Genomic DNA, 23,982 nt, shown 5'->3' with positions numbered 1-23,982 from the left:
TCTTATTCTTCATTATCAAGTGATAAACTATATTTATTAATAATATGGACATTCAGTATGCTGAAAATGGACAGTTTTCTCACAGGAGAATGGACTCTTCCTACTCTCATTTAGCTATTGAATGAAGTAGATGCTACCCTTTAAATTCTTTACAGTTATTGGGGCACCTGGGAGGCTCAGTGGGTTAAAGCCTCTGCCTTCGGCTCAGGTCATGATCCCAGGGTCCTGGGATCGAGCCCTGCATCAGGCTCTCTGCTCAGCAGGGAGCCTGCTTCCTCCTCTCTCTCTGCCTGCCTCTCTGCCTGCCTCTCTGCCTGCTTGTGATCTCTGTCTGTCAAATAAATAAATAAAATCTTTAAAAATTCTTTACAGTTATTAAGTGTTTGACCAAGAGACTGAAGAGCTAAGAGATTTAATGCCAGAGTGTTAGGAGCCACTGCCAATGGAAAAGCAAACAGAAATTTAAAAGAAAACACACACTAGTGTAATACACACACACAGAGTAGATATTATCCCCCGAGTATAATATAAATTTAAAGGAAAGCATCTCCGATATGATAATGTAAGGTAATAGGAAATTTTAAGTAGCACCACTCCCGTTTTTAAAGAAATTCTATAGGGAAAACACCCTTTCTTGTTAACTGTTTCCTAAATTAAATCTCAGAGGAATTCAGTCTTCAATTCTGTTGTTTCTATTGTCTGTGGAATGTTAGGTTTAGTGACTGAGAACAGCTGGCTGTAAAAACAGATTTCCTCATTGTAGTCAGGCTTCTCTGCTTACCGTTGTGTACCTCTGGGCAGGACATTTAACCTTCCACAGACGTGATCTCTTCTGTAAGCATGGGCTCACGGTACCGGAGCCTGGAGATGTTTGGGGATGAAGTAATATGTTACATGCCAAGGTCTAGACCCTGACCAGGTACACAGCCAACCTTAGCTCACATTGTGTTGGAGGTGCGTTTTCTTTTATACGTGAAGAGATCTTTGCTAGGTAAGCTCAATACTCACTGTCATTCTAAAATAAAATGACTGTAAAATAAAAATGAATTGCAGTTCTAACATTGACAGGCATTGTCTGCATTCCAAGAATGTTCTGGAAGGGTAAATCATTGCTGCCCATGTGGAGATTCTTGTCCATGTCCGACCGTGACTCCTCGAACTAGGGCAGAGGCTCAGCGTGCCAATGTGAGCAGCGCTCTGCCCTTGCAGAGCATTTGGAGATGAAGTCCTATGTTAATGCCAAGGTCCAGACCGTGGCTAGGTACACAGCCAACCACACGGAGTTCCCGTGTGGGAGGGGCGATAGATGGTGTGTAAATAACCCAGGAAGGGGAGCGAAGGAGTGAACAGAGCAGGTAGGGAAAGTGTTGACCCTGGGCTGCATAGGAAAAGACTCAGCCACAGTCTTCCAAAAGAGGACTCTGCCCTTATGGTCGAAGACCCTGGCAGATGTCCTCCAGCGGCCGCAGGGAGAGCCTGTCTTGAAGCGCTGTTCTAGGGAAAGAGAGGGTTGGAGGTACACAGGAGCTGAAGACGTAATTAACCTATTCCTTATAGCTATAAAATATACATGTATAGAGTGCTGAAGTCCTTCTAAATAAGTGAGTTCTGCTTTGATAGGCCCAAATAAAGTTCTGATTTTTCCTTCAGATTTCATCTGATGCTTGGGTTTATGTTTTATCACAAGAGGAGGAATTAAGGTGTTAGTAGGGAAATAGGTCTCAACCTCAGCTGTGTGTTAGAATCCTGAGAAACCTCCTGCCCAGGGGCCACCCCAGCTCTTCTGACTTCACTGGACCCAAGTATCAGTATTTTTAGAGCTTTTTAGCTCATCCCAGTGAGTAGCCAACAGTGAGAGCCACCCCGGGTAGCTATACTGACCCTGGGTTTTCTTTTCCCCAAGATGTTCTAATAAGCTTCAGAAGACTGGCTCAGCCCAGATTCTGTCAACAGGTTTTCCAATTGACAGTTCGTAATTTCCTATCAGGTCACGTGTTTTCCCTTTGGAAACACATGCCACTTTCTGCCGTTTTGTAAGTGACGCTGGCTTCCAGGGAAAGATTTATCTTGGGCTCTGAGTGGAGTGGCAGGGGGCTTTTCTCAGCTGGCGTTCTGCCTCCAGAGAGAGAGTCTTGCCTATTTTTTCACATTTCCAAGGCATGACCAACTGACAGGTTTTGTTCTAGAGCCTTCTATTCAGTCATTTAATAACGGGTTCTTCCTGTCTGCCATAAACTTCTCACATAGTGGTTTGAAGTCCATTTTTGTACCCAAAGTTGAAGCATTTTGTGCACTTAAAGGTTCTTGACTCACTGCTATACATCTATATTCCTTTGTTTATCTCAGTGTATGTGACATTCCTGTATGGGTTCTGTTTCTACTACCTTTTCATTCAGCAAATATCTATTGAATGACAAATATGAGCCAGACCCTCTCCTAGATGTTATAGACAAAAGAGTGTCCAAAGCAGGCAAAAATTCCTGCCCTCGTGGGACTTACATTCAAGTGAGAGGGAACAGAAGAGGAATATATAGGTAAAATATGTGGTAAGTTCAAGGTGTCAAATGCTATAAAGAAAAATAAAGCAGGGCAGGAGGCACAGAGTGCTGGGGTTCGGGTGGTTTGTGGTATGAAATCGGCTTTGCCGTGTTATCCAAGCAAGAGCTGAAGTCTTGGACCAGAGCGTTGGTGACAGAGATGGTGAAAACTGGCTAAAATCTGTGTATGTTTCACTGAGGCCTTCAGAAAACAAGGGATTGAACCAGACAGATATCATGAAGGGGAGAATTCCAGGCAGAGGGTACTGCAAATGCCCTGAGGCAGGAGTGAACCTGGAATGTTTAAGAACCTGCAAGAAGGACCAGTGCCCTAGAGCAAAGCGAGAGTGAAGGAGAGGGCCAGGATACTGATATTGGAGGGGGGAGTGGTGTAGACTGCATGGGGCCTTATAGAATTTTGGTAAAGCTTATGGCTTTTTTTGCTCTAAGTGAGATGAGCAGAGGAGATGTCTAGGAGAGTGTCCAGCCCAATATTTTAATACGATCATCTGGCCGCTCTGTTGAGACTTAATCTGCATGGGTCAGTGGTAGAAGCAGGGAGATCTGTTCTAATAGCAATAATCTAGTTGAGAGATAATGATGGCTTGGACCAGGGTAATAGCAATAGAGATGAGTCAGAAACAGTTGGCTCTGGATAGAATTTGTAGAATTTGTTGCTCTTAAGTAAGTGTCTGATGTTTCTCCACATTCCTCTTAAAAGAGTCTCAAACTCTAGTAATGGACCCGAATCATTGTAGTTATAGGAAAAGATTAACTTTCTGGCTCTCGAATACCCCAAATTCAGTATCCTGTTTTTTGGTTTTTTTTTTTTTAAAGAGCAGCAGTATTGCTGATTTGTTTTACTTCTGATCCACCTTAACTTCTCACCTTTTCCTGCACTCAGGCATTACTGGTCAGTTGCCGGCAGACTATATTGACACAAATTATCAGTGATCACTGTTGCATTGCTGTTGCCTATTGAACACCTGTTCTTCCTTTCTTGTGGCCTTTACCAGATTCCGTGGTACATCCCTGGAAGGTGGCTTAGGCAGGCAATGGGAATAGAGGAAAGAACATAATCCTACTAATATTTTTATAAAGGAACCCTGAGTTCAGAATAAACCAGGCTGAGAACACCTCTTTTCCCACTCCCATCTTCCTTCTCCCAACTCCTTGAACAAGGCAAAAAAAAAAAAAAAAAAAAAAGAGTCTCCTTTTCAGTCTCTTCATAAATCTCTCAGGGGGCTTTGGATGCATTCTTTGCATCCCCTTTGCCCCTATGTGGAGTGCAGGTTGCATGAGAAATGCAGTGTTGTAAGCCATCTGGTGGTTCTCCTCCCCAAAACTAAGTGCACTTAACTCTTAAATCCTGGTATTCACAGAAATATATCTGTTACACATTTTTAACCACTGGGAGGATTTCAGAATAAGTATATGTTTGTCTTTCATTCCACAACTATTTATTGAGTACTTTCTGTGTGCCAGGCACTGTTTTGCACACTGGGAGATAGGAATGAACAAAATAAAGTTCCTGTTTCTTTTTTTTGTTTGTTTATTTTCAGCGTAACAGTATTCATTGTTTTTGCACCACACCCAGTGCTCCATGCAGTACGTGCCCTCCCTATTACCCACCACCTGGTTCCTCAACCTCCAGTTTCTTATAGAACTGAGCTTATAACTCAGGAGACAGACAACATAAGTAAACAAGGGAGTGCATATGTAGGACATCTGTCAAAGATAATGCTGTTGAGAAAAGTCACTTAGAATGAAAAAGGGAATGCTGGACTGGTGTGCTACTGGCCTTAGCAAGTTAGTATTCATATTTTAAATAGGGAGAAGAATAAATGAAACAAGATGGGATTGGGAGGGAGACAAACCATAAATGACTCTTAATCTCACAAAACAAACTGGGGGTTGCTGGGGGGAGGTGGGATTGGGAGAGGGGGAGCGGGCTATGGACATTGGGGAGGGGAGGCGAACCATAAGAGACTATGGACTCTGAAAAACAACCTGAGGGTTTTGAAGGGTCAGGGGTGGGAGGTTGGGGGAACAGGTGGTGGGTAATGGGGAGGGCACGTTTTGCATGGAGCACTGGGTGTTGTGCAAAAAGAATGAATACTGTTACGCTGAAAAAATAAATAAAATGGAAGAAATATTTAGAAAAAAAAAAAAAATAGGGTAACCAGAGAGGCACCTGGGTGGCTCAGTTGGTTAAGCGGGTATCTCTTGATTTCAGCTCAGGTCATGATCTCAGGGTCATGGAATCGAGTCCCACATGCAGCTCTGTGTTCAGCGGGGAGTCTGCTTGAGATGCTCTCTCTGCCCATCCCCCCACTTGTGCTCACTTGTGTTCTCTCTCTCTTTCTCTCTCTCAAATAAATCTTAAAATAAAATAAAATAAAATAAAATAGCGTGACCAGAGAAGGCATCTGATAATATGACTTTTGCACAGAAACCTAAGGAAATGAGAGTGACTCAGTCCCACATCTGGTGGGAAAATGTTCCTTGCGACAGGAAGTCCTTAGACAGCTTTCCTCTCGCTATGCACTTCCTAAGTGACTTCATCCTGCCCCATGGCTTTACCTACTTCCTGTAGGCTGATGACTCCCACATTTGTATCTCCTGCCCAGATCTTCCTAGCTCCAGCCTACTGTATCCAGCTGTGAGCGAAGCCCCTGATAGGTGGCTCAGACTTAACAGGTCTCTAACCAAGCTTATCACTCCCTCCCCAAACCCGCTCTTGCTGAGGCATCCCTCTCCTCTTAGCAGATGGCAATCCCATCCTTTCTCTTTTGCAAGTCAAAAATCTTCGTGTCATCTCCCTCTCTGAAACCCCACATCTCATGCATCAGGTTGATCAGGATTACTTATACTGGGGGAAACTGGAAAAGGTGGAAACTTGGAAGGTGGGACAAAGCAAGTGAGATAAAGCAGAATGCTTAACAGTAATGGAAGGATCTGCAGGGCACTATTTGATGGTGTGAAGAAAACTGAAGCTAAGGGAATGTGCACCCTGGAACTCAGTTGATGTGAAGCTATGTCATAAGCCAGATGTGTCCCTAAAAGAGCTACAACTTCAGAGTGGTCTACTATATTTGGATACATCGTAACATCAAAAATTAGCTGGCACAACTAAGGCTATAGCCCCAGGGATTGGAAAGAGACTTCAGGTACCCATGAGAATATTCACATGAAGTTCACCTGAAGTATTTTTGTAAAGTTTATTTATTTGAGAGAGAGCCAGGAAGGGGGATTGGAAGGGGTGAGAGAAAGAGAGTCTTAAGCTGACTCTACACTGAGCGGGGAACCCAACACTGGGCTTGATCTCGTGACCCTGAGATCAAAACCCTAAGCCTAAACCAAGAGTTGGACTTTCAACCAACTGCACCACCCAGTCACCCCCATCTGAAGTATTTTTCTATTCCCTGCCTCTGGAAACTTTGTGGACCTGTGTGGGGAAGCCAAAAATGCAGAGTCATAATTTTAAAAAGACAGTGAACATTAGAACCATTTTGTAGAAAAACCAGTCCCCTTTGTGGGCATATCTGTACTAAAGCAAAACACTTTGCTGGGGCATCAGGGAAGGGAAATTCTGATAATTTTCTAGGGGCAAGAGATGGTTAATAGTTAAGTGTGTTGGCCATATTAATTTGAAAAAGAACAATGAAAAGGAAGTAAGTAGTCGCTGTCCTTCTATTTTAATTTGGTATACATTTCCCAGTATTCAAGTTTTCAGTACAGAAGGTTCTTGCTGTTTTGCTACTCTGAGTTCCTGGAAATCACAAGGGGGTTCCCCCAAAAAGAGATTGGAACAGTGTAAAATTTGAGTATGGCATTCTCCAACCAAGGGTTTAGTATCAAATGAAAAATAGGTATAACCAAAAGTATAATATTAAGGACTCTCTGTGCCTCTGGTAAAATTTTGTTTTTCTAGCTATTTATGCTAGAATAATAAGTCTCATACCAGTTCCTCCTTTCCAGAGAGAAGCTGAGCCCTTTATAAAACTTTAAGAAGATCTTACCTCAGACTGGATTTCTCTCTCAGTGCCAGAATTTAGACTAGAGTGAGCAAATTGCAAATATGATTGCCCTGAATTCAGTCCTCAGATAGCTAACTCCTCAAATAGGTGTTGTGTCCATGGATGACAAGGCTGAATTTCCCGTAAAGGAAGTTGTTAGAGACTGAAATAATTTCTCTAATGAATGCAATGAGCTTGGACATTGGAATTTGACAGACCCAAGTGGGAAGCTTTGCTATGCCATTATCACTCTTTGAAACTTTGGAGAAATTATTTAATCTCTCTTTGCACACTTCCTCTTCTGTAGAGCAGAGATAATACTACCTCATGGGTTTAATGTGAAAGCCCCACAGAAAGCGTGTTTAATGCCTGGCAGTTAGGAGACACAATCATATTAAATAGTCATTACTATTATGCTTTTCCTTTTCCATCTAACAAAAATGATTCAAAGTTTGTTTCTTCTGTTTTTATGAAGAATTGCTCTTTAGTATGATACCCCAGGTTAGAACTGAAGGCTTCAAAGACCAAGGAACTCTTATTCTTGCTAGTAAACACCCTATCACACTTACCAAATTTGATTGCTAGCTTTATCGATAGTATTAGTATCTGTCACATGTTGAGTGCTATAGTATTGTAATTAGTGTTTGCTACAGTTCTCCCAGTAGTCCTGTGAAGAAAGATTCTATCCTTTTCTCCATTTTAAAGAAGAAACAGATCAAGTAAAGCCTGCTCATTGTCACCCAGCTCACAAGTAGGCAGAACCAAGAGTCACACTCAGGTGCTTTGACTTACGTGCTGTGCCCCCCATCACTGTAATTCTAGAGGAATATGTTAAAACCCTCATACTACATTAATAATGACTGTCTGTTCTTGCCTTCATCACTCCCAAAATCACCTCCCAAAATGCAGAGCTTGGGCTTGGAAAATGTAACCTATTCCTTACGTTTGTTTCTTTCTTTTGTCTTTTTCTAAAGCCAGAACTCTAGAATGTGTGGCGGTGCCATGCCATTTGGGGGAAAAGGAGTGGGTTGGAAATAATACATAAAGCTGAACTTCTAAAGGCGTTTAAGATCACACACTACTGAAGAAAGTCTCGTCTGCTCCCTGTAGACCCTTTGCCTTCCCCCCATTTAATTCTGGGAGTTAAAAGAAAGGTACAGAATGTTTATTAGATTAGCTTAGTCCTTATTACTATGGTTCTACTCCCTTGGATATTCTCTTTCTTTAATCTGTTTACATGTTTTTTGCCCGTTGCCATGGTAAAGCTCATTCCATGAGTGAGAAACCTTAGTGCTAAAGGAGGTTTTCTTAATGTTAAATCTTGCATTTTCACTTCCACATTTTATCTTGGTGTTACTAGGGCAACCCAAATAATTTCATTTTCTCTTTGAAGTTGATGCCTTTAAAGCTGTTATACCCTCATGCTGACTCATTCATGTTCTTACTTCTTTTCCAGTTTAATTCCCACTGCTACTTTCTTTACACAGATGTTTTCTGCTTTTCTGTAGCCACAATGGCTGAGGTAGTGTTGGTATAGGAGTTAAGTATATGGGGGAATTATAAATCCTACTGAGGATTAGAAAAGAGCTATGGACCTTCTTAGCAGATGAAAAAATAAATGCCAGACTAAGAAATAATGGATGAATATACAAAGACAGGCTCTTCAATAAATGGTGTTGGGAAAACTGGACAGTTACCTGCAAAAGAATGAAACTGGACCACTACCTTATACCCCACATAAAAGTAAACTCAAAATGGATTAAAGACTTGAATGTAAGACTAAAGCCATAAAACTCCTAGAAGAAACATAGGGGATATGCTCCTTGACGTCAGTCTTGGCAATGATTTTTTTGGATTTGACACCAAAAGCAAAAATAAACAAGTGGAGACTACATCAAACTAAAAAGCTTCTACGTGGGAAAGGAAACCATCAATGAAATGAAAAGACAACCTAGGGAATAGGAGAAAATACTTGCAAATCATATTTCTGATAAGGGTGAAGAACTCATAATTCAATAGGTGGGAAAAAAGCAGTTCTATTAAAAATGGGCAGAGGATCTGAATAGTTCTTTTTCCAAAGAAAACATACAAATGGGCAACAAGTATATGAAAAGTGCTCAACATCAGGGAAATGCAAACCAAAACCACAATGAGATATCACCTCTTGTTATCTATCAACCACTTACTTGTTAGAATAGTTACTATCAAAACAACAAGAAATAACAAGTGTTGGGAAGATGTAGAGAAAAGGAACCCTTGTGCACTATTGGTAGAAATGTAAATTGGTGTAGACACCAATGAAAACGGTATGAGAAAACAGTACGAGGTTCCGGAAAAAATTAAAAATAGAACTACTGTATAATCCAGCAGCTTCACTTCTGGGTATTTATCGAAAAGAAACAACAACAACAAAAAAAACTAACTCGAAAAGATAGCAGTACCCCCCATGTGCATTGCAGCATTGTCTACAATAGTCAAAACATGGAAAGAACCTAAGCATCTATCGATGGGCCAGTGCATAAAGCAAACGCGGTGTATATATTTATGTATAGTAGAATATTATTCAGCCATAAAAAGAAGAAAATTCTGCCATTTGTGAACATGCATGGACCTTGAGGGCATTATGTAATATGAAATTAGGAAGACAGAGAAAGACAAGTACTGTGTGATCTCACTTAAATGAGAAATCTTAAAACAAAATTTGTAGATACAGAAAAGAGACAGGTCGTTCCAGAGGCAAGGGTAGGCAAAATGGGAGAAGGGGATCAAAAGAAATGAACTTCCAGTTACAAAATAAGTAAGTCTTGAGGATGTAATGTACAGCATGGAAACTATAGTTAATAATACTGTATTATATATTTGAAACTTGCTAAGAGAATCCATCTTAAAAGTCCTCATCATAAGAAAAAAGTTTTAACTATAGGTGGCTGGTGTATATTAACTAAACTGATTTGGGTAATCATTTCACAATATATACACATATATCAAATCATAGTATACACCTACAGTAATACAGTGTCATGTGTCAATTATACCTTGATCTAAAAAAGACATGATGAGGTGTCTATGTGGCTCAGTCAGTTGAGTATCTGACACTTGATTTCACTTCAGGTCATGATCTCAAGGCCCTGGGCTCAAGCCCCGCATCAAGACTTCTCACTCAGTGGGGAATCTGCTTATCTCCCTCCCCCTCTACCCCTCCCCCTACACACATGTGCACCTGCTCTCTCCAAAGTAAATAAATCTTTTTAAAAAGACATAAAAATATGGAACAAATATTATTTTTCATTATCCAAATTTATTTGGGTCAACTTGGGTTTTGAATAGCAAGTTGCAAGGGTTTGTATAGCAAGCGATTCATCAAAGAATCTGTCCCACTCTATTCTAAGTTCAAATTATGAAACATAAGGCCTCTGTTCACTTCTGTTTTTGTTTTTCCTTCATCCCAAGGCAATCTCCTGTTTGGCTTTATATCTCTGTCTTTCTGTGGCACGTCCCTTGGCACACTATACCTGCAGGAGTTAAATGGCTAGCTGGTGTGCATCTTTCCCAGTGTTGGTCTGGCTCATAAACCTTTTGAGTTTGAATTCATGCAAAAAACTGAGGAGCAAAGAGAAAAGTTTAACAGACCTGTGACCCACCTCTTTGACTATAGCTTCTTATCTTTTATCCTCAGTTCTTGACATATAGTAGTTGGATAACAAATATTGAAAGAGGGAGGGAAGGAGGAAAGATGGAAGGAAGGGGGAAGAAAGTAAAGGGAAAAAAAGAAATATATTCAAGGGAATTAAGAAAAGGAAAAAATTTAAAAGTAATAATAATAAACCACCTGTGTTCAGTCCCAGGAAGTTACTGAACAGCCCCTCCCTGGACATGACTGATCTGCTGAGATTCCGAACGATATTCACTGTTTGTGGTGAGCATTTCATTTCATGAATTCGGTATCAAACATGGCCTCCCCACCCAGAACTTTGGGGTATCTTTAGACAATTAACAAGAGAGTGAAGGCACTGTGTGGGGGATAATTTCCAGAGATCTGGTGGAGGTTGGTTCATGTGTTTTAGAAGGAAGTTCACCAATAAAGTACAAGGTGAAGCTGATAAGGTCTCCATACTTCTACAAAAGGTTGCTTTGCATAAATTTTTAGAAAACTAGAAAAAGACTCTTGGTGAGTCTTGGTGCCTTTGACATTTCTGTCTAAGAACGTGTAACTTGTTGCCCTCTTTGTCTCATAGTCTGGACCAGCTTGGGCTACCCTATGTCTCCAGAGATAGAAAATATCAGATCTAACCTTATTCAAAGTACACAGAAATGAAACGGTTATGACAGAGTGATGGAGGGCAAAATGATATATCTTAAAGGGGAAAAAAGAGTCATCACATTACAGACTTTTCATTTTGCCTGGAATGTTGTCCTGGTCCTGGCTTCCAGCTTTACCTAGGTAACTATTCCTACCTCCGCTCCCATGCAGACATCACTTCTTGAGCCCCCAGTAGCTCAGGTATCTCAGTATGTGTCAGTGTCCTAAACTACTACTTCATCATACCTATCACAACTGTGAGTAGATGGTTGTCATTATTTACTGTCTCTCCACCATAATGTAAGGTTCATACAGACAAGAGTTATGTCTGGCTTACTCACTGGTATATCCACATGGGTGAGCTCAATACCTTGCAGTTTAAAGCTACTCTAGGGCTTGTAGAAAGAAGGAATAAGGGGCACCTGGGTGGCTCAGTCGGTTAAGTGTCCAAATCTTGATTTTGGCTTAGGTCATGATCATGGGGTTCTGGGATCAATCCCTGCTTTTGGGCTCCACTCTTAGCAGGGAGTCTGCTTGAAATTCTCTCTCGCTTTCCCTCTGCCTGCTCCCCTCCCCACTGCCCCACGCCAAAATTAAGTAAATCTTTGGGGGGGGGGGAGATGAATGAATAAAGCTGCCAGACGCTGTGGTAGGTGCTAGGGATACAAAGCTCTTAAAGACACTGTGTCTATCCTTGAGAAACTGTGCTCCTGAAGTCAGTATCTCCTAAGATAATTTATCCCTTTCTCAGCTTCCAGAGGGTAGAGAGTAAGGGCGAATCATGATGGCATGGCTTTTTTCCACCTCATCTTCCCATATCCGACATCTTTCCCACAAGAATCCCATCATGGACTCTTTGTATCTAAGGACATAGAAATGAACCGTCTTATCTTTCCACCAATATCTGGTTCTTTGTTGAGTAGATATTTATTTTGGTTTTGCCAGAACAATTTAAATTTATGTCTAGAGAGACATTTTTTTTGGTCCTTAAAACATTAGTCTGTTAACATGGGTCATCTGAAAATAGAATCAAACATTACAGAACAAATAAAAACAAACAAATCCCCACAGTTGTTGTTCCGTAAACCTTGATTTTTTCCCTTGGACCTGAGCCACCCAAAAGATCATCCACACATTCCTAAATCCCATTTTACTTGAGAACTTCCAGAGTCTCTTAGCTTTGAAATGTTTGACTTTAAAAAGTTAGGGATTTTTTGTTTGTTTGTTTCTTCCTTACTTTTTCCAACTAAATCTAAGGTTTTAGATAAATTCCTGTTACCATTCTACACAATTTTACATTTTTCAGTATTTTGATTAATACATAAAACCTACCAATTTGGGATGCCTGGGTGGCTTAGTTATGCCTCTGCCTTCAGCTCAGGTCATGATCCCAGTGTCCTGGGATGGAGTCCCACATTGGGGTCCCTGCTCAATGGGCAGCCTGCTTCTCCCTCTGCCTCTGCCTGCCACTCCCCATTTGTGCTCTCACTCTCTCCAACAAATAGATAAAAATCTTAAAAAAAAAAAAAAAACTCTCCCAGTTTAACAACTACTGAACTAGTTGTGCTCCTTTCAAGCCTCCCTAGCCCACTTTTTCATCCTACTGATGAAGTGGTGGACCAAAATAACTTTAGATACCAAAAAGCACCATGCAAGTTGATAGATTACAGGGCTTCAGTATCTTGTTTTCTAGGTCTTTCAACTGTTAAAAAAATATATATTTAGAAGGGCCCTCCATGTCTTTGAGATAGTTTTCTCAGGAAGGGACTCCACTGGCCCTAAGCCATCTTTCTTACTAATAATAGCAACTGCAAGTAAACAATTTCATAATATGATACAGTTTGTCTATAAAGATGGCACTGCTTTGGGTTTTATTCCATGTTAACTGATGGGTTCTATGTTTTTTCCTCTATTTTCTTTTTGCTGACAAAGTATTTCAATGAATAAGCCTGAGATTTCAGTCTTAAATGGTCTTGTAGCTCTGTTTTTAATTATTCATTTATTCAACAAATATATGTCAAGCACCTGTTACATGCCAAAGACTTAGGTAATGGGAATAGAATGGAGAGCAACATTCATCCAAGATCCACACAAATGAGTGGACAATGGGGTCTGTGACAGAGGCCACCTTGGGAGTCCAGGGTGCTGCTGAGTCTGCGGGCTGGGTTGGACCCTGCTGGGGAGATCAGGGATGGCTTGCCTGGGCAAGTGGTGGTAGAGACCAGGTCTGCAGGCTGCATAGGTATCTGCAGAGCAAGGGGGTAGGAGGAGGGGATTGAAAGGATATTTATTTCAGTCCTAGGATGAACCACAAGACCCTGCTACTATGGCTTCAATCTCCCTCATAGTGACTTTTCAAGAGCCACACAGATCACTTGACCTCTGCAGTCATATCATGTGTATCACCTCCTTTCACTATTTCTTTTGGGGATGAGAGTAATTTTTTTGTTTTTGTGTTTTTTTAACAGAAAAGAATCTATTATCTTCAGAAACAGTTGTACTTTAGTTGATTCATATCTTCCAGGTTTTTCTTTCATTTAGATTTTTGGCACATTCTAGGTCTGAGAGGCAAGGAGCCTTTGACCGTACTCTCCTAGAACCTTTGTCCAAAGAAACTGTTAATTCCCTCTCTCAGCTTCTAGAATGCAAGCCTCTAGGAGTATCAGATATCATCATGTAAGAATTCATTTAGCTTTGCTGTGAGAAAATAAGAGAAGAGGGAACTCATATAATATCTAACTCAGAGAAGATGGGCCATTAAATCAATATGTTAAATTTAGAGCCAAACCCAACAAATATTTTTCCTGTAGGTCAAAAGCCTTGCATTAAATATTTATTAGTTGGATGAACAAAAACTAATATTCTAGTTTTTAGGTGCATCCACATCCATTTTAATATTCTGACAGTCAAATATGGTAGTTGTTAATTTTCTTACAAAGAGTCATGTCTTCCTGGGGCCTGGAGGACCTGGACTTCCTTCTATCAGGGATCTTACTGAGCACATCCAACAGGAAAGACAAACCAAGAGCTGATTTTTTGAAAACAGCCTTTTTGAAAAGCTCCAAAGAAGATTATTTAGCAGTTAATGTTTTTCTGCTATTATCAAACCTTCAGTGTAGCTCCCTGTAAAGGGTTTAATAAAAAGGGCAATGAAAAGGTTATACTATAAATCCATTAGTCTTCCAGTCTCTCACTTTAAATGCCAATCTCTGGTTTCCTGAGTAATGTGACTTTGTTTCCTAGTTGTTATATTTAACATAGCTAGAAATTTTTAAATCTTACCACAAAACAAAACAAAACAAACAAACAAACAAACAAACAAAAAAACAGCTTAGCGGAAAAGTTCTTGGTAATGAGTTACTTTAGCTGCCTGTCACGCTTTTGGTTGACTCTGTTTTTTTAGGTATCAGTCTATCCATGGTTGTCAAAATTATTTGTAAAACAGGGCAAACTGCCTACTGGAACAGATGAGACAACTACTGCCCCCCGCCCCCGGCTCATTGGGAATTCAACTTAAACAATGGAGCATGGTAGGCCCTGGAACTAACAATATGAAACCAAAGGTGCCCTCTGGCTCTCAGACCACTTTAAACTCCAAAAATGTAAAAAATGAGTAAGAACTTTCAGCGTTGATGTTCCGAAGGACGGGGCCTCCCTGTCTCCCCACCATCCTCTGCTGGCTGTCCTTCTGTCAGAAAGGAGGCAGACTCCCAGGTAGACTGACCTCTTGGCCAGGCTTGTTTTGTCTGCATTTTCTGGCCCGCTCCAAATGTTCACGGTGCATCTGCCACTTAGGGTTGCTATGTTTTCTTTGCTCAGGCAGGCAAAACTGGACTGGTGATAAATGTTTCTCTTTGTCCATTAAAGGAAGAGATAGTCTTCAAAGCAGTCAGTACGCATCTACTCAAATGAACCCTAGACTTAGGTTTTAGAAGTCAAGACTGATAAGATGAACTGAAATCTTGTCTCGATCATATTTAAATGATATCAAGAGTTGGAAGGGAAACACACAATCTTTTCAAGTGTTTAGAATCCCGTTAGGGAAGGGGTGGAGGTTTGTGCATACACGGTGCCTCCTGCAAGACTGTTCCTGCTTTAAAGGAAAGAGAAACAGCAGGAAACGAAGAGTTGACCAGGAAGGCCAGTGGAATGCCTGAGAGCCGAAGCCATATTTTCTTGGAGAGACTTTCTGTAAATTTCCAATGACAGAGGGGAAGGCAGTGAGTAATATTTGATGATAATCCTTTATGATCACTTTTTAAGACTATTAGATCACAGTGTAGCCTCATTTTAGAAAAAATTTGTGAACTCACATTTACTTGAAATATACACCATAAGCATTAAATGGTAACTAGCGTCATACAGATGGAGCTAAAGCTCTTTGACGAGAATTCTAAAGAAAGCAAAGCCTTCTTTTAAGATCTCACCAAGATTTAGAAGTACACTGTTCCAAACCATTATTATCATAAACAAGACTGTTACATATGGATCTGTTTTCTGTCTCTCATTTCTTAATAGAGCAATGTTCTGATAAGGGAGTTACAGAAGTTGGCCATTGGGTACAGGCTGGACCTCAGAAGTCACTATTGATCTATAAATCCCTTTAGCATTCATGACAGTACATTGTGCATTAAAATTTCAGTGATCCTTAACTTTGAAATTATAAATTATTCCTGACTCTCTTCTTCTTCTCACTCTCTCCAGTAGTGCATGCTTTTTGAATAATCATTATTTACAGTGTGAAGCTATATGGTAATAGTCACTCTATACTTTATAACAGAGAATAATAATAGAAACAAGAGCTTGGTCCTTACTACAAAATGTTCCAGTGGGTGTGCATATCTGTGTGTGAGTGTGTGTGTATATGGAGGCCTAGTTTGATTTAACAAATGTGAATTGAGGTCCATTCTAAGGCGTTGTATTGTTTTCTAGAAGACAGAGAGATAAACAAGATTTAAACCCTATCTTCAGCGAAATAAAAATAACCTCTTTAAATGCAACATTGGCATAGGAAACACCAATCAGTCACATTTACAAAGCAGACCAATTATAATTCATGCTTTCATAGGAATTTCTTTAACACGGGGGTGAGGACAGGTACTTTGTCTTCTGTTTTGCTCCCTTCCATTCCCCTAGCACCTAGCTCAATACCTGACCTAGCTTACACCCTCATGATTCTATAGCAAGTACATGAGTCCATGCTTGTGAGAAAAGAAAGTTCAGCTGTGGATCATCATATATAACAAATTTTTAGTGGATTCAAAAGCTTCTGATTACAACAGAGATAACTGTGGAACCCCCATGTAAAGTAAAGTCCTTGAGATGTAGGACCTGAAGTAGAATTATGAAAGGGATTTTTCTTTAGGGTATGTGAAAGGTATAATGAGGAAGAGGTTTATCTTTTTTTTTAAGAAAGAGAACTGCTAAGTAGGAGTAATTTTGCTTCCCACCAATACTACCAACTCTCAGAAAAACAGGTGAAGCTCAATTTGAATATTTTCCAAATGACGTGACTGGAACATTAATTTAACATATGGCATCGTGGAAATGTGCAAGGAGATAATAACACAGATGTATCCATTGGGTTGCAACTTTTACTCGCCTCTTCTCACTCTGCCTTAGTCAAATTCTTGCTTTTTGGGACTATAAGGCCAGGAGAGCTCAATAATCATTTAAATGTACTAAAAATCGCTTTTTAAAATTTCATACCATCAAATAGGGATATGAAAAGAAAAACTGAATGCAGAAGAAATTCTGCTTAAACTCTTTGTTTCTTGGGATATTTAAAATTCTTTACATTTGAATCATCTCGATGCAGTATTCACTAAGAGCTATAAAGGGGGAGATTTGGTTAGAAGTTATGGCTCACCACTGGCTGTGTTCCTTGGGCAAGTCACCTAATCTCTCTGGTCAAGTTCTTCACTCATAAAAGGAGAGTTCTTGACGAAATCATATCTGCTGTGCCATTCGAGTTCTAAAATTTTATAACTCGTTTATGATTTTCTTTTAATGGAATATAGAACCATGGAATTGTGATCTTCTTTGGTGGATTTTTCTAGAGCTATTTTGTCATGTATACCACAGCTACAGAGTAAAACATAATCTAAAGTCATGTTCTCCCAAGAGAGAAAGTTATCATTTTAGGAACTGGAAAATTTGGCATTTTCTCCTGTTTTTTATCTCCATCGTTGCACTGCCAGAAGAAAAGCAGTTTGTTTTACTTTTGTAATTGATGTTTTGAGCATATCCTGATGACTTTGTTTGGATTTATGGAGCCTTTGGGTACAGCTGGAAGGAACCCCTAAATAAATCATTGGTATCTCTGTGTTCTTCCTCACTTGCACTCCTTCTCCACATGAGCGTCAGGACACCAGCTGATGTTCTGGCCCTGCACTGGGGATCTTCCTCCCATCACGTTACTCAGAGACACGCTTTACCTTTATAATGATTATTTCTAAAGCTAAAGTCAGCTGCACCCCTGTTCCTCATTAAAATGACTACATATCCACTAATTTATTCAGCAAATATTATCCCCTATATGTCAAGCATTATTTTCTGGGTAGTTGGGATACATCAATGTACAAAATAGAATTGAAAAGTACCTACATTTCATGAATGTTAGTTCATAAAACTTACATTCTTGCAGGAGACAGACAAAAAATTAAGGAAAACAATATATTTTGGCAGATTGGATGTGTGATGTAAGAGACAAAGAACAATCAGGGATGACCCCAAGGTTTTTAGCCTAAGCAACTGGAAAGGGAGTTCTAGTAACTGAGATAAGAGAGTTACAAGAGAAACAGGGCTTTGTTGGAGTTGGGAGGAGGTAGGAATAAGGGGATAGAACTGAAGTCGGTTTGGGACATACTGCATTTAATGTGTCTGGTGGATATCCACAGGGAGATGTCCAGTAGACAGTTGGGTCCATGACTCTGGATGAAGAGATAAATTTGTGTTTAGTATAGATCCTCTTTAAAGCAATGTGACTAGATGCAATCACCAGATGATGAATGACTTTGGGAAGAGAAGAGGACCAAAGACTGAGCACTGAGCACTCCAGAGTCAGAGGTCAGGAAGAAGAGGAGGAAACAGCAAAGGAGTTTTAAAAAAGGAGCAACCAAGGAACGAGGAGGAAAACCTAAAGGCTGTGGCATCCTGAGAGTGAAATAAAGAATGGTCAAATTATGCCCGTTCTGCTCATATCCTGATAGAGTGAATAGGAGAGGACTGAGAATTGTCCATTTGATTTAGTAACATAGATGAACAATGTATGTAGATTTCTTTTCTGTAGAATTCATATTCTATGTGCTTCAGTTCATTTTTAAATACCTGTTTTCATTTGGAATTGGCTCTTGTTCCTTTGAATGGTATATGGTTGTACTGTCTAAAGCTGACACCACTTTCCAGCTGCCAGGAAAATGTGGAACAAAGCAAATGCTGACCGTACCTGCTAGTAGGCATTGGAGAACAATGTTAGCAATCAGGTTTGAATCAAAGTAGAATAAGTTTCATATTCTTAAAGTTAAGGATTAATAGAGCAGAATTTGTTCTGTGTAATTAATTCTGGAGAAGATGATACTAAGATTCTCCTGAGAGGGAAGAAGACGGATTGTTCAGGAAGAGCCAAATAAATGAAACAAATAAGAAACTCTAGGTTTGCAACTAACCTTAACGATATTCTTTACCAAAGGATTATAGGATACGATCTTTTGGAGAAGTAAATTTTGTAGAGCCATTAAAAGGACTTTCGGGGAAAAGTATTTTTAATAAGGAAATGCACATGGATTTCTCCAAAGGGACATGGGGCAGATATTTAACATAATGTAAAAATTATATAATTTTAATTAAGACACCAGAATCTCATGACTGAATTGAAAGCTGTATTTTCAAAGACATTATTTAATTAAGTAAACTAAACTCTTACATAATATGTTGGAAATTCACGTTGGAAGAAATATAGAGATAATCATTTACATTTCTGAAATAGAAAAAATAAATAAATAAAATTATGCTGATTGATGTGTAGGGGAAAAAAACCCATTTAAACCCAAGCAGTTTATTTTCAGAAGTGACTCCTTCAGCTTGAAACACTAACTCTTGAAATGGTAACAAATCAATTGGAAGCTACAATAATAATGAAAGAGAAATCAAGTGTAGTCCGGGTTACACATGTGTGTCATCAGAGGTGCTGACATTCGTGAAAGAAGACAAATTTTTTTTTTCAATCAGTGAACATGAGGTTCATCTGTCCTCTCTTTAATTATTAGAGTTTTTTAATCAACTTCTTGTTTCCTACCCTTTTTTGCATCAGAAATAATTCCAAGGATTATTGCTGTGCTGGATATCACCTTTGGGCCTTATGATATGTAAAAATTATAAAGTCTATGTGTGTGTATGTATTATACATGTCTGCATACATTCATATGTAGTATATATGTGCACACATATATGGTATGTACATAAGCATGCCCATATACATACACTTACTCAAAAGACGTGAAGCATGTTGGGAACTCGAACACTAAAAGGCTGTATCATCAGCTATTTCTCTAATAACCCAACTTTTAAAAAAAATTATTTAAATTCAGTTATTTAACTTGCGGTATATTACTAGTTTCAGAGGTGAAGTCAGTGATGCACCAGTTGCATGTAACACCCAGTGTTCATTACATCACATGCCCTCCATAGTGTCCATAACCCAGCCACCTCATCCCTCCCCCAACACCCCTCAGCAACCCTCAGTTTGTTTCCTGAGATTAAGAGTCTCTTATGGTTTATCTCCCTCTCCGATCTCATCTTCTTTTATTTTTCCCTCCTTTACCCTATGCTCCTCTGTTTTATTTCTTAAATTCCACATCTGAGTGAGATCCTGTGATAATTGTCTCTCTCTGATGGACTTATTTCACTCAGCATAATACCCTCTAGTTCCATTCACATCTTTGCAAATGGCAAGATTTCTCTTTTTTTTTTTTTTTTTTGATGGCTGAGTAATATTGTGTAATGTATATTGTGTAATATATATTGTGTAATATATAATATTGTGTAATATATATTGCGTAATATATAATATTGTGTTATATATATATATATATATATATACACACACACACACTGCATGTTCTTTATCCATTCATCTATTCTGTTGTTGGACATCTGGGCTCTTTCCATAGTTTGACTATTGTGGACATTGCTGTTATAAAAACTGGGATGCAGGTGCCCCTTCAGATCGCTACATTTGTATCTTTGGGGTGAATACCCAGTAGTGCAATTGCTGGGTCACACAGTAGCTCTATTTTCAACTTTTTGAGGACCCTCCATGCTGTTTTCCAGAGTGGCTGCACCAGCTTGCATTCCCACCAACAGTGTAGGAGGGCTCCCCTTTCTCCCCATCCTCACCAACACCTGTCGTTTCCTGACTTGTTAATTTTAGCCATTCTGACTAGTGTGAGATGGTACCTCACTGTGGTTTTGATTTGTATTTCCCTGATGCCGAGTGATGTGGAGCATTTTTTTCATGTGCTGTTGGCCATGTGTTATGTCTTCTTTCTTTTTTTTTTTTTTTAAGATTTTATTTATTTATTTGACAGACAGAGACCACAGGTAGGCAGAGAGGCAGGCAGAGAGAGAGGAGGAAGCAGGTTCCCTGCTGAGCAGAGAACCCGATGCGGGGCTTGATCCCAAGACCCTGAGATCATGACCTGAGCCCAAGGCAGAGGCTTTTACCCACTGAGCCACCCAGGCGCCCCTAGAAGGAGAAGCAGGCTCCCCGCCAAGCAAGGAGCCTGATGTGGGACTCGATCCCAGGACACTGGGATAATGACCTGAGCCGAAGGCAGAGGCTTAACCCACTGAGCCACCCAGGTGCCCCTGTCTTCTTTCTAACGACCCATCTTAATTAGGCTGTGCCAGTATTAGGAGGCAGTGCATAATACTTAAGTTTCTTAGAATCCTTAGTTTATCTAATCACCACTGGAAGTTTGAATTTCATTTCAGGCAGCAAATAGTATCAGTGGTTTTTCTTGAAGCATTAGGCTCACTTTATTCATTTCGATAAATTATCTTCCACATACTAAAGTCTGAAAAAACAGTTGTTTTATTCAAATAAAAGTGGCATACTATGATAAAGTAGCTAATTCAGCTTTCAATTCAAATAAGGACTTTTCTTTGAGACAACCATTGTACTGTGGAATGCAGCAGAAATGCTTTATGCATTCTTCTCCATCATATAGTGCATTAATACAATATGTAGTCATGGGTTGTGAGTTATTAAAATAATTTGCAATGGCTCAATAAGGACATTAAATGAAACTGGTATTTTTTTCAAAGTTATAAGTGTATGCCAATGAAGAATATAATCACCACAGTACAGTCTGAAATCTCTATCTTGATTCATGCTAAGATGCCTTACCCACCATTGCTTTTGCACCACGAGTTAAAAGAGGCAAAAACAAAAACAAAACTTAACATTAAATAGTTTTGACCTTATGGACTCCCTAAAAAGGTTTTGGCCACTAGGGTTCCATGAACCACACTTTGAGAAGCTTTGAGGTAGAGGCTTACTGTTCTTTTCTTGATCTGAAGCTCTCATTTAAAAAGCAAACCCTGGGCACTCAAAATAAGCAAGGTTCTTTGAGTCCTTGGCCAAGTTGCCTTCACAGGCATTAGTCTCTTAACATGGAAAATAAAGACAAGAAAAGCCCGGTCCTCCTAAGTATACAGGCACCTCCTGTGAAGGAAACGACCAAAAAATCCGTCTGAGAATGTAGACCAGACCGCCCTTGTTAGCATTGCCACAGCGGCTGGATCGGCTCACCCCAGATCTGATTTGGAGGAGCACTGCTCCACGCACAAGATCGGAATTCACATATTCAACAGTACTGGTTTAGGGCCTCCTCCTGTATGCCAGGTACTGTGTTAGTGATGGGAATGCAAAATAAAATAAGACAGCAGCTTCTGAAGCAGAACTTGGAGGCTAAGATGAGTGAGCACCTCTGTGACTGCCCCTGAAACCTTCAGGACTAGGAAACATTTGGGGCAGTGAGGTTGTAATGATTCACTGAGAAGCAAAGAGGTCATGAAGTGTCGGGACATCAAACTTTGGACTAGTCTGAAATGTCAAAGATGTGAGGAATCTGCAAAGTTTTTTATTTAGCTTGTGCGGCTTGCCAGCCACATATGTTTTGAGAACACACGTGCATGATTTATAGGATCTCCCTTCAAGAAGCTTGCAGCCTAGTGGTGGTAACAGAATGGAGTTAGGCAAGTTGGGTTTCGATAAAATGAGAAAAATCATTAAAAAAAAAAAAAAAAGTCGGGAGTGCCTGGGTGGCTCAGTGGGTTAAAGCCTCTGCCTTCGGCTCAGGTCATGATCCAGGGTCCTGGGATCGAGCCCCGCATCGGGCTCTCTGCTCAGCGGGAGCATGCTTCCCCATCTCTCTCTGCCTGCCTCTCCACCTACTTGTGATCTCTGTCTGTCAAATACATAAATAAAATCCTTAAAAAAAAAAGTCAAATCAAATGCTACACGGATGTCAAGTAAGTAGGTGAGAGTGGCACTGGGCAGTTGAAATTTTCAACATTGTGTTAAGGCACAAATCCAAAAAGAAGACATATCTCTGCTTAAGGAAGTCAGCTAAAGCAGCAACACAGAAGGGATAACACAGTAGTTTCCAAAGATAAACCACCTGTGAACTCAAAAAGGCTTGTCTTGGCTTGGCTTGGGCTGTTTACTGTATAGCTGTTAATTCAGTATTCAGGAAGGAAAGATCCAAAACACAAACAAGGCTTGGGAAATTGGCTGCCAATGTAGCCTTGCCCTTGCTTTTTAATGAGGACTGAGTAACAAGGACAGATGCAGAGATAGATTATTGGTTCCAAAGGTGCCAAACAGGAGAGAAGTGTTCTTTTTGTCTCTCATTGGCTACCCTTATTTGTTACCATAAGATAAGAAAAGAACATTCCTTCTCACAGTAGCAGGATGATAAACCTCGAGTCCCGGATCACAATAAAGGCAGTAGGGCTGAGCCGTGAGAAAGTACAATGCAGACTAGAAGAAGATGGGCATCTTTCCCCTTCTCCCCCAGAGCCTCAGGTGATCTTATTCTATCTTCTGTTATTTTGCTAGAGATAGACATTTCCGGGAGCAACTAATTTCTCACAGGAGAAATCAGGATGAATTTGAGGTTCATGGTGAAAGATGAGAATACAGAAAATAGAGAAAAGAAGTCAAAAGCACAGGGACAAAAATGGGAGGCAAGAAGAAATGAAGTCCTTTCCAAACTATCCCCTCCTCCCACAGCAACCATCACCAAGGAGATCTTCCCTCTTACACGACAAGGACCATGTGGCAAAGTGCTTTGCCTTCCCAGGGAGCAAGCACTTTTCTTTTACAAAGAGAGATCAGTAAATAACACAAACCAGTGCTGAGATTGCACATAAGAGTTTAAGCAGCAACCCAGGTAAATAACAGAAACATTTCAAAGGTTGGTCTCTTTTCCCTCTAGCACCTTCCCCTTTTGTTTAGGGGGAGGGAGAGTCCAGGAAATAATGCTCTGCCCTGGCCATGGTCTCTCCAGTCCACACATAGCCAAAGGGAGCCCACTTATGGGATAATAGTCAGTAAAGGACTTGCCTTTTCCATGAGGAAACCACGCTACCGGTGGTTTTGTTTGTTGGCTTAATAAAACACTCAGACGCCATGACACCTCCTGGACAGATGCAGACTGTTTCTCACAGTTGAAACAGCATCTCCAAGGCTGTCAGTGCAGTGTGCTGTGCACAAAGATGAACTAACCCACAACCTCTCCTTTCTCAGAAACATGATTCCGGTGACAGAGTTCCGGCAGTTCTCTGAGCAGCAGCCTGCCTTCCGGGTGCTGAAACCGTGGTGGGATGTGTTTACCGACTACCTTTCGGTGGCTATGCTGATGATCGGTGTGTTCGGATGTACTCTCCAGGTAGGTGCCTAGACTCAGGTCCCAGCAGAAGCCAGAGCAAGACGCTCAGCTATCGAAACCTCTGGCAGTGTGATTTTGAACCACGTAAGTACTAGTTGCCCTTCTCTACCTGTGTGTGGTGTTTGTAGTCACGGCAGGAAGCCCAAAACACATAATTACTGAACATTCCT

The 23,982-nt window shown here is 40.3% G+C and overlaps 1 protein-coding gene across 1 annotated transcript in view; it reads left to right on the top strand.

Moving 5' to 3' along the window:
- The window catches only part of LRRC8C (leucine rich repeat containing 8 VRAC subunit C), a 78,148-nt gene that overhangs the window by 22,721 nt on the left and 31,445 nt on the right, over positions 1-23,982 (top strand). The window contains exon 2 of the mRNA XM_046023090.1: positions 23,671-23,812. Within this exon, the coding sequence (XP_045879046.1) occupies positions 23,675-23,812 (138 nt within the window). The 5' untranslated portion in view covers positions 23,671-23,674. The remainder of the gene's footprint in view (positions 1-23,670; positions 23,813-23,982) is intronic.

The sequence above is a fragment of the Meles meles genome, chromosome 1, assembly GCF_922984935.1.
Source record: "Meles meles chromosome 1, mMelMel3.1 paternal haplotype, whole genome shotgun sequence".
Lineage (NCBI taxonomy): Eukaryota > Metazoa > Chordata > Mammalia > Carnivora > Mustelidae > Meles > Meles meles.
The sequence above is the reverse complement of the archived record's forward strand: the minus strand, read 5'-3'. Positions and strand labels throughout refer to the sequence as shown.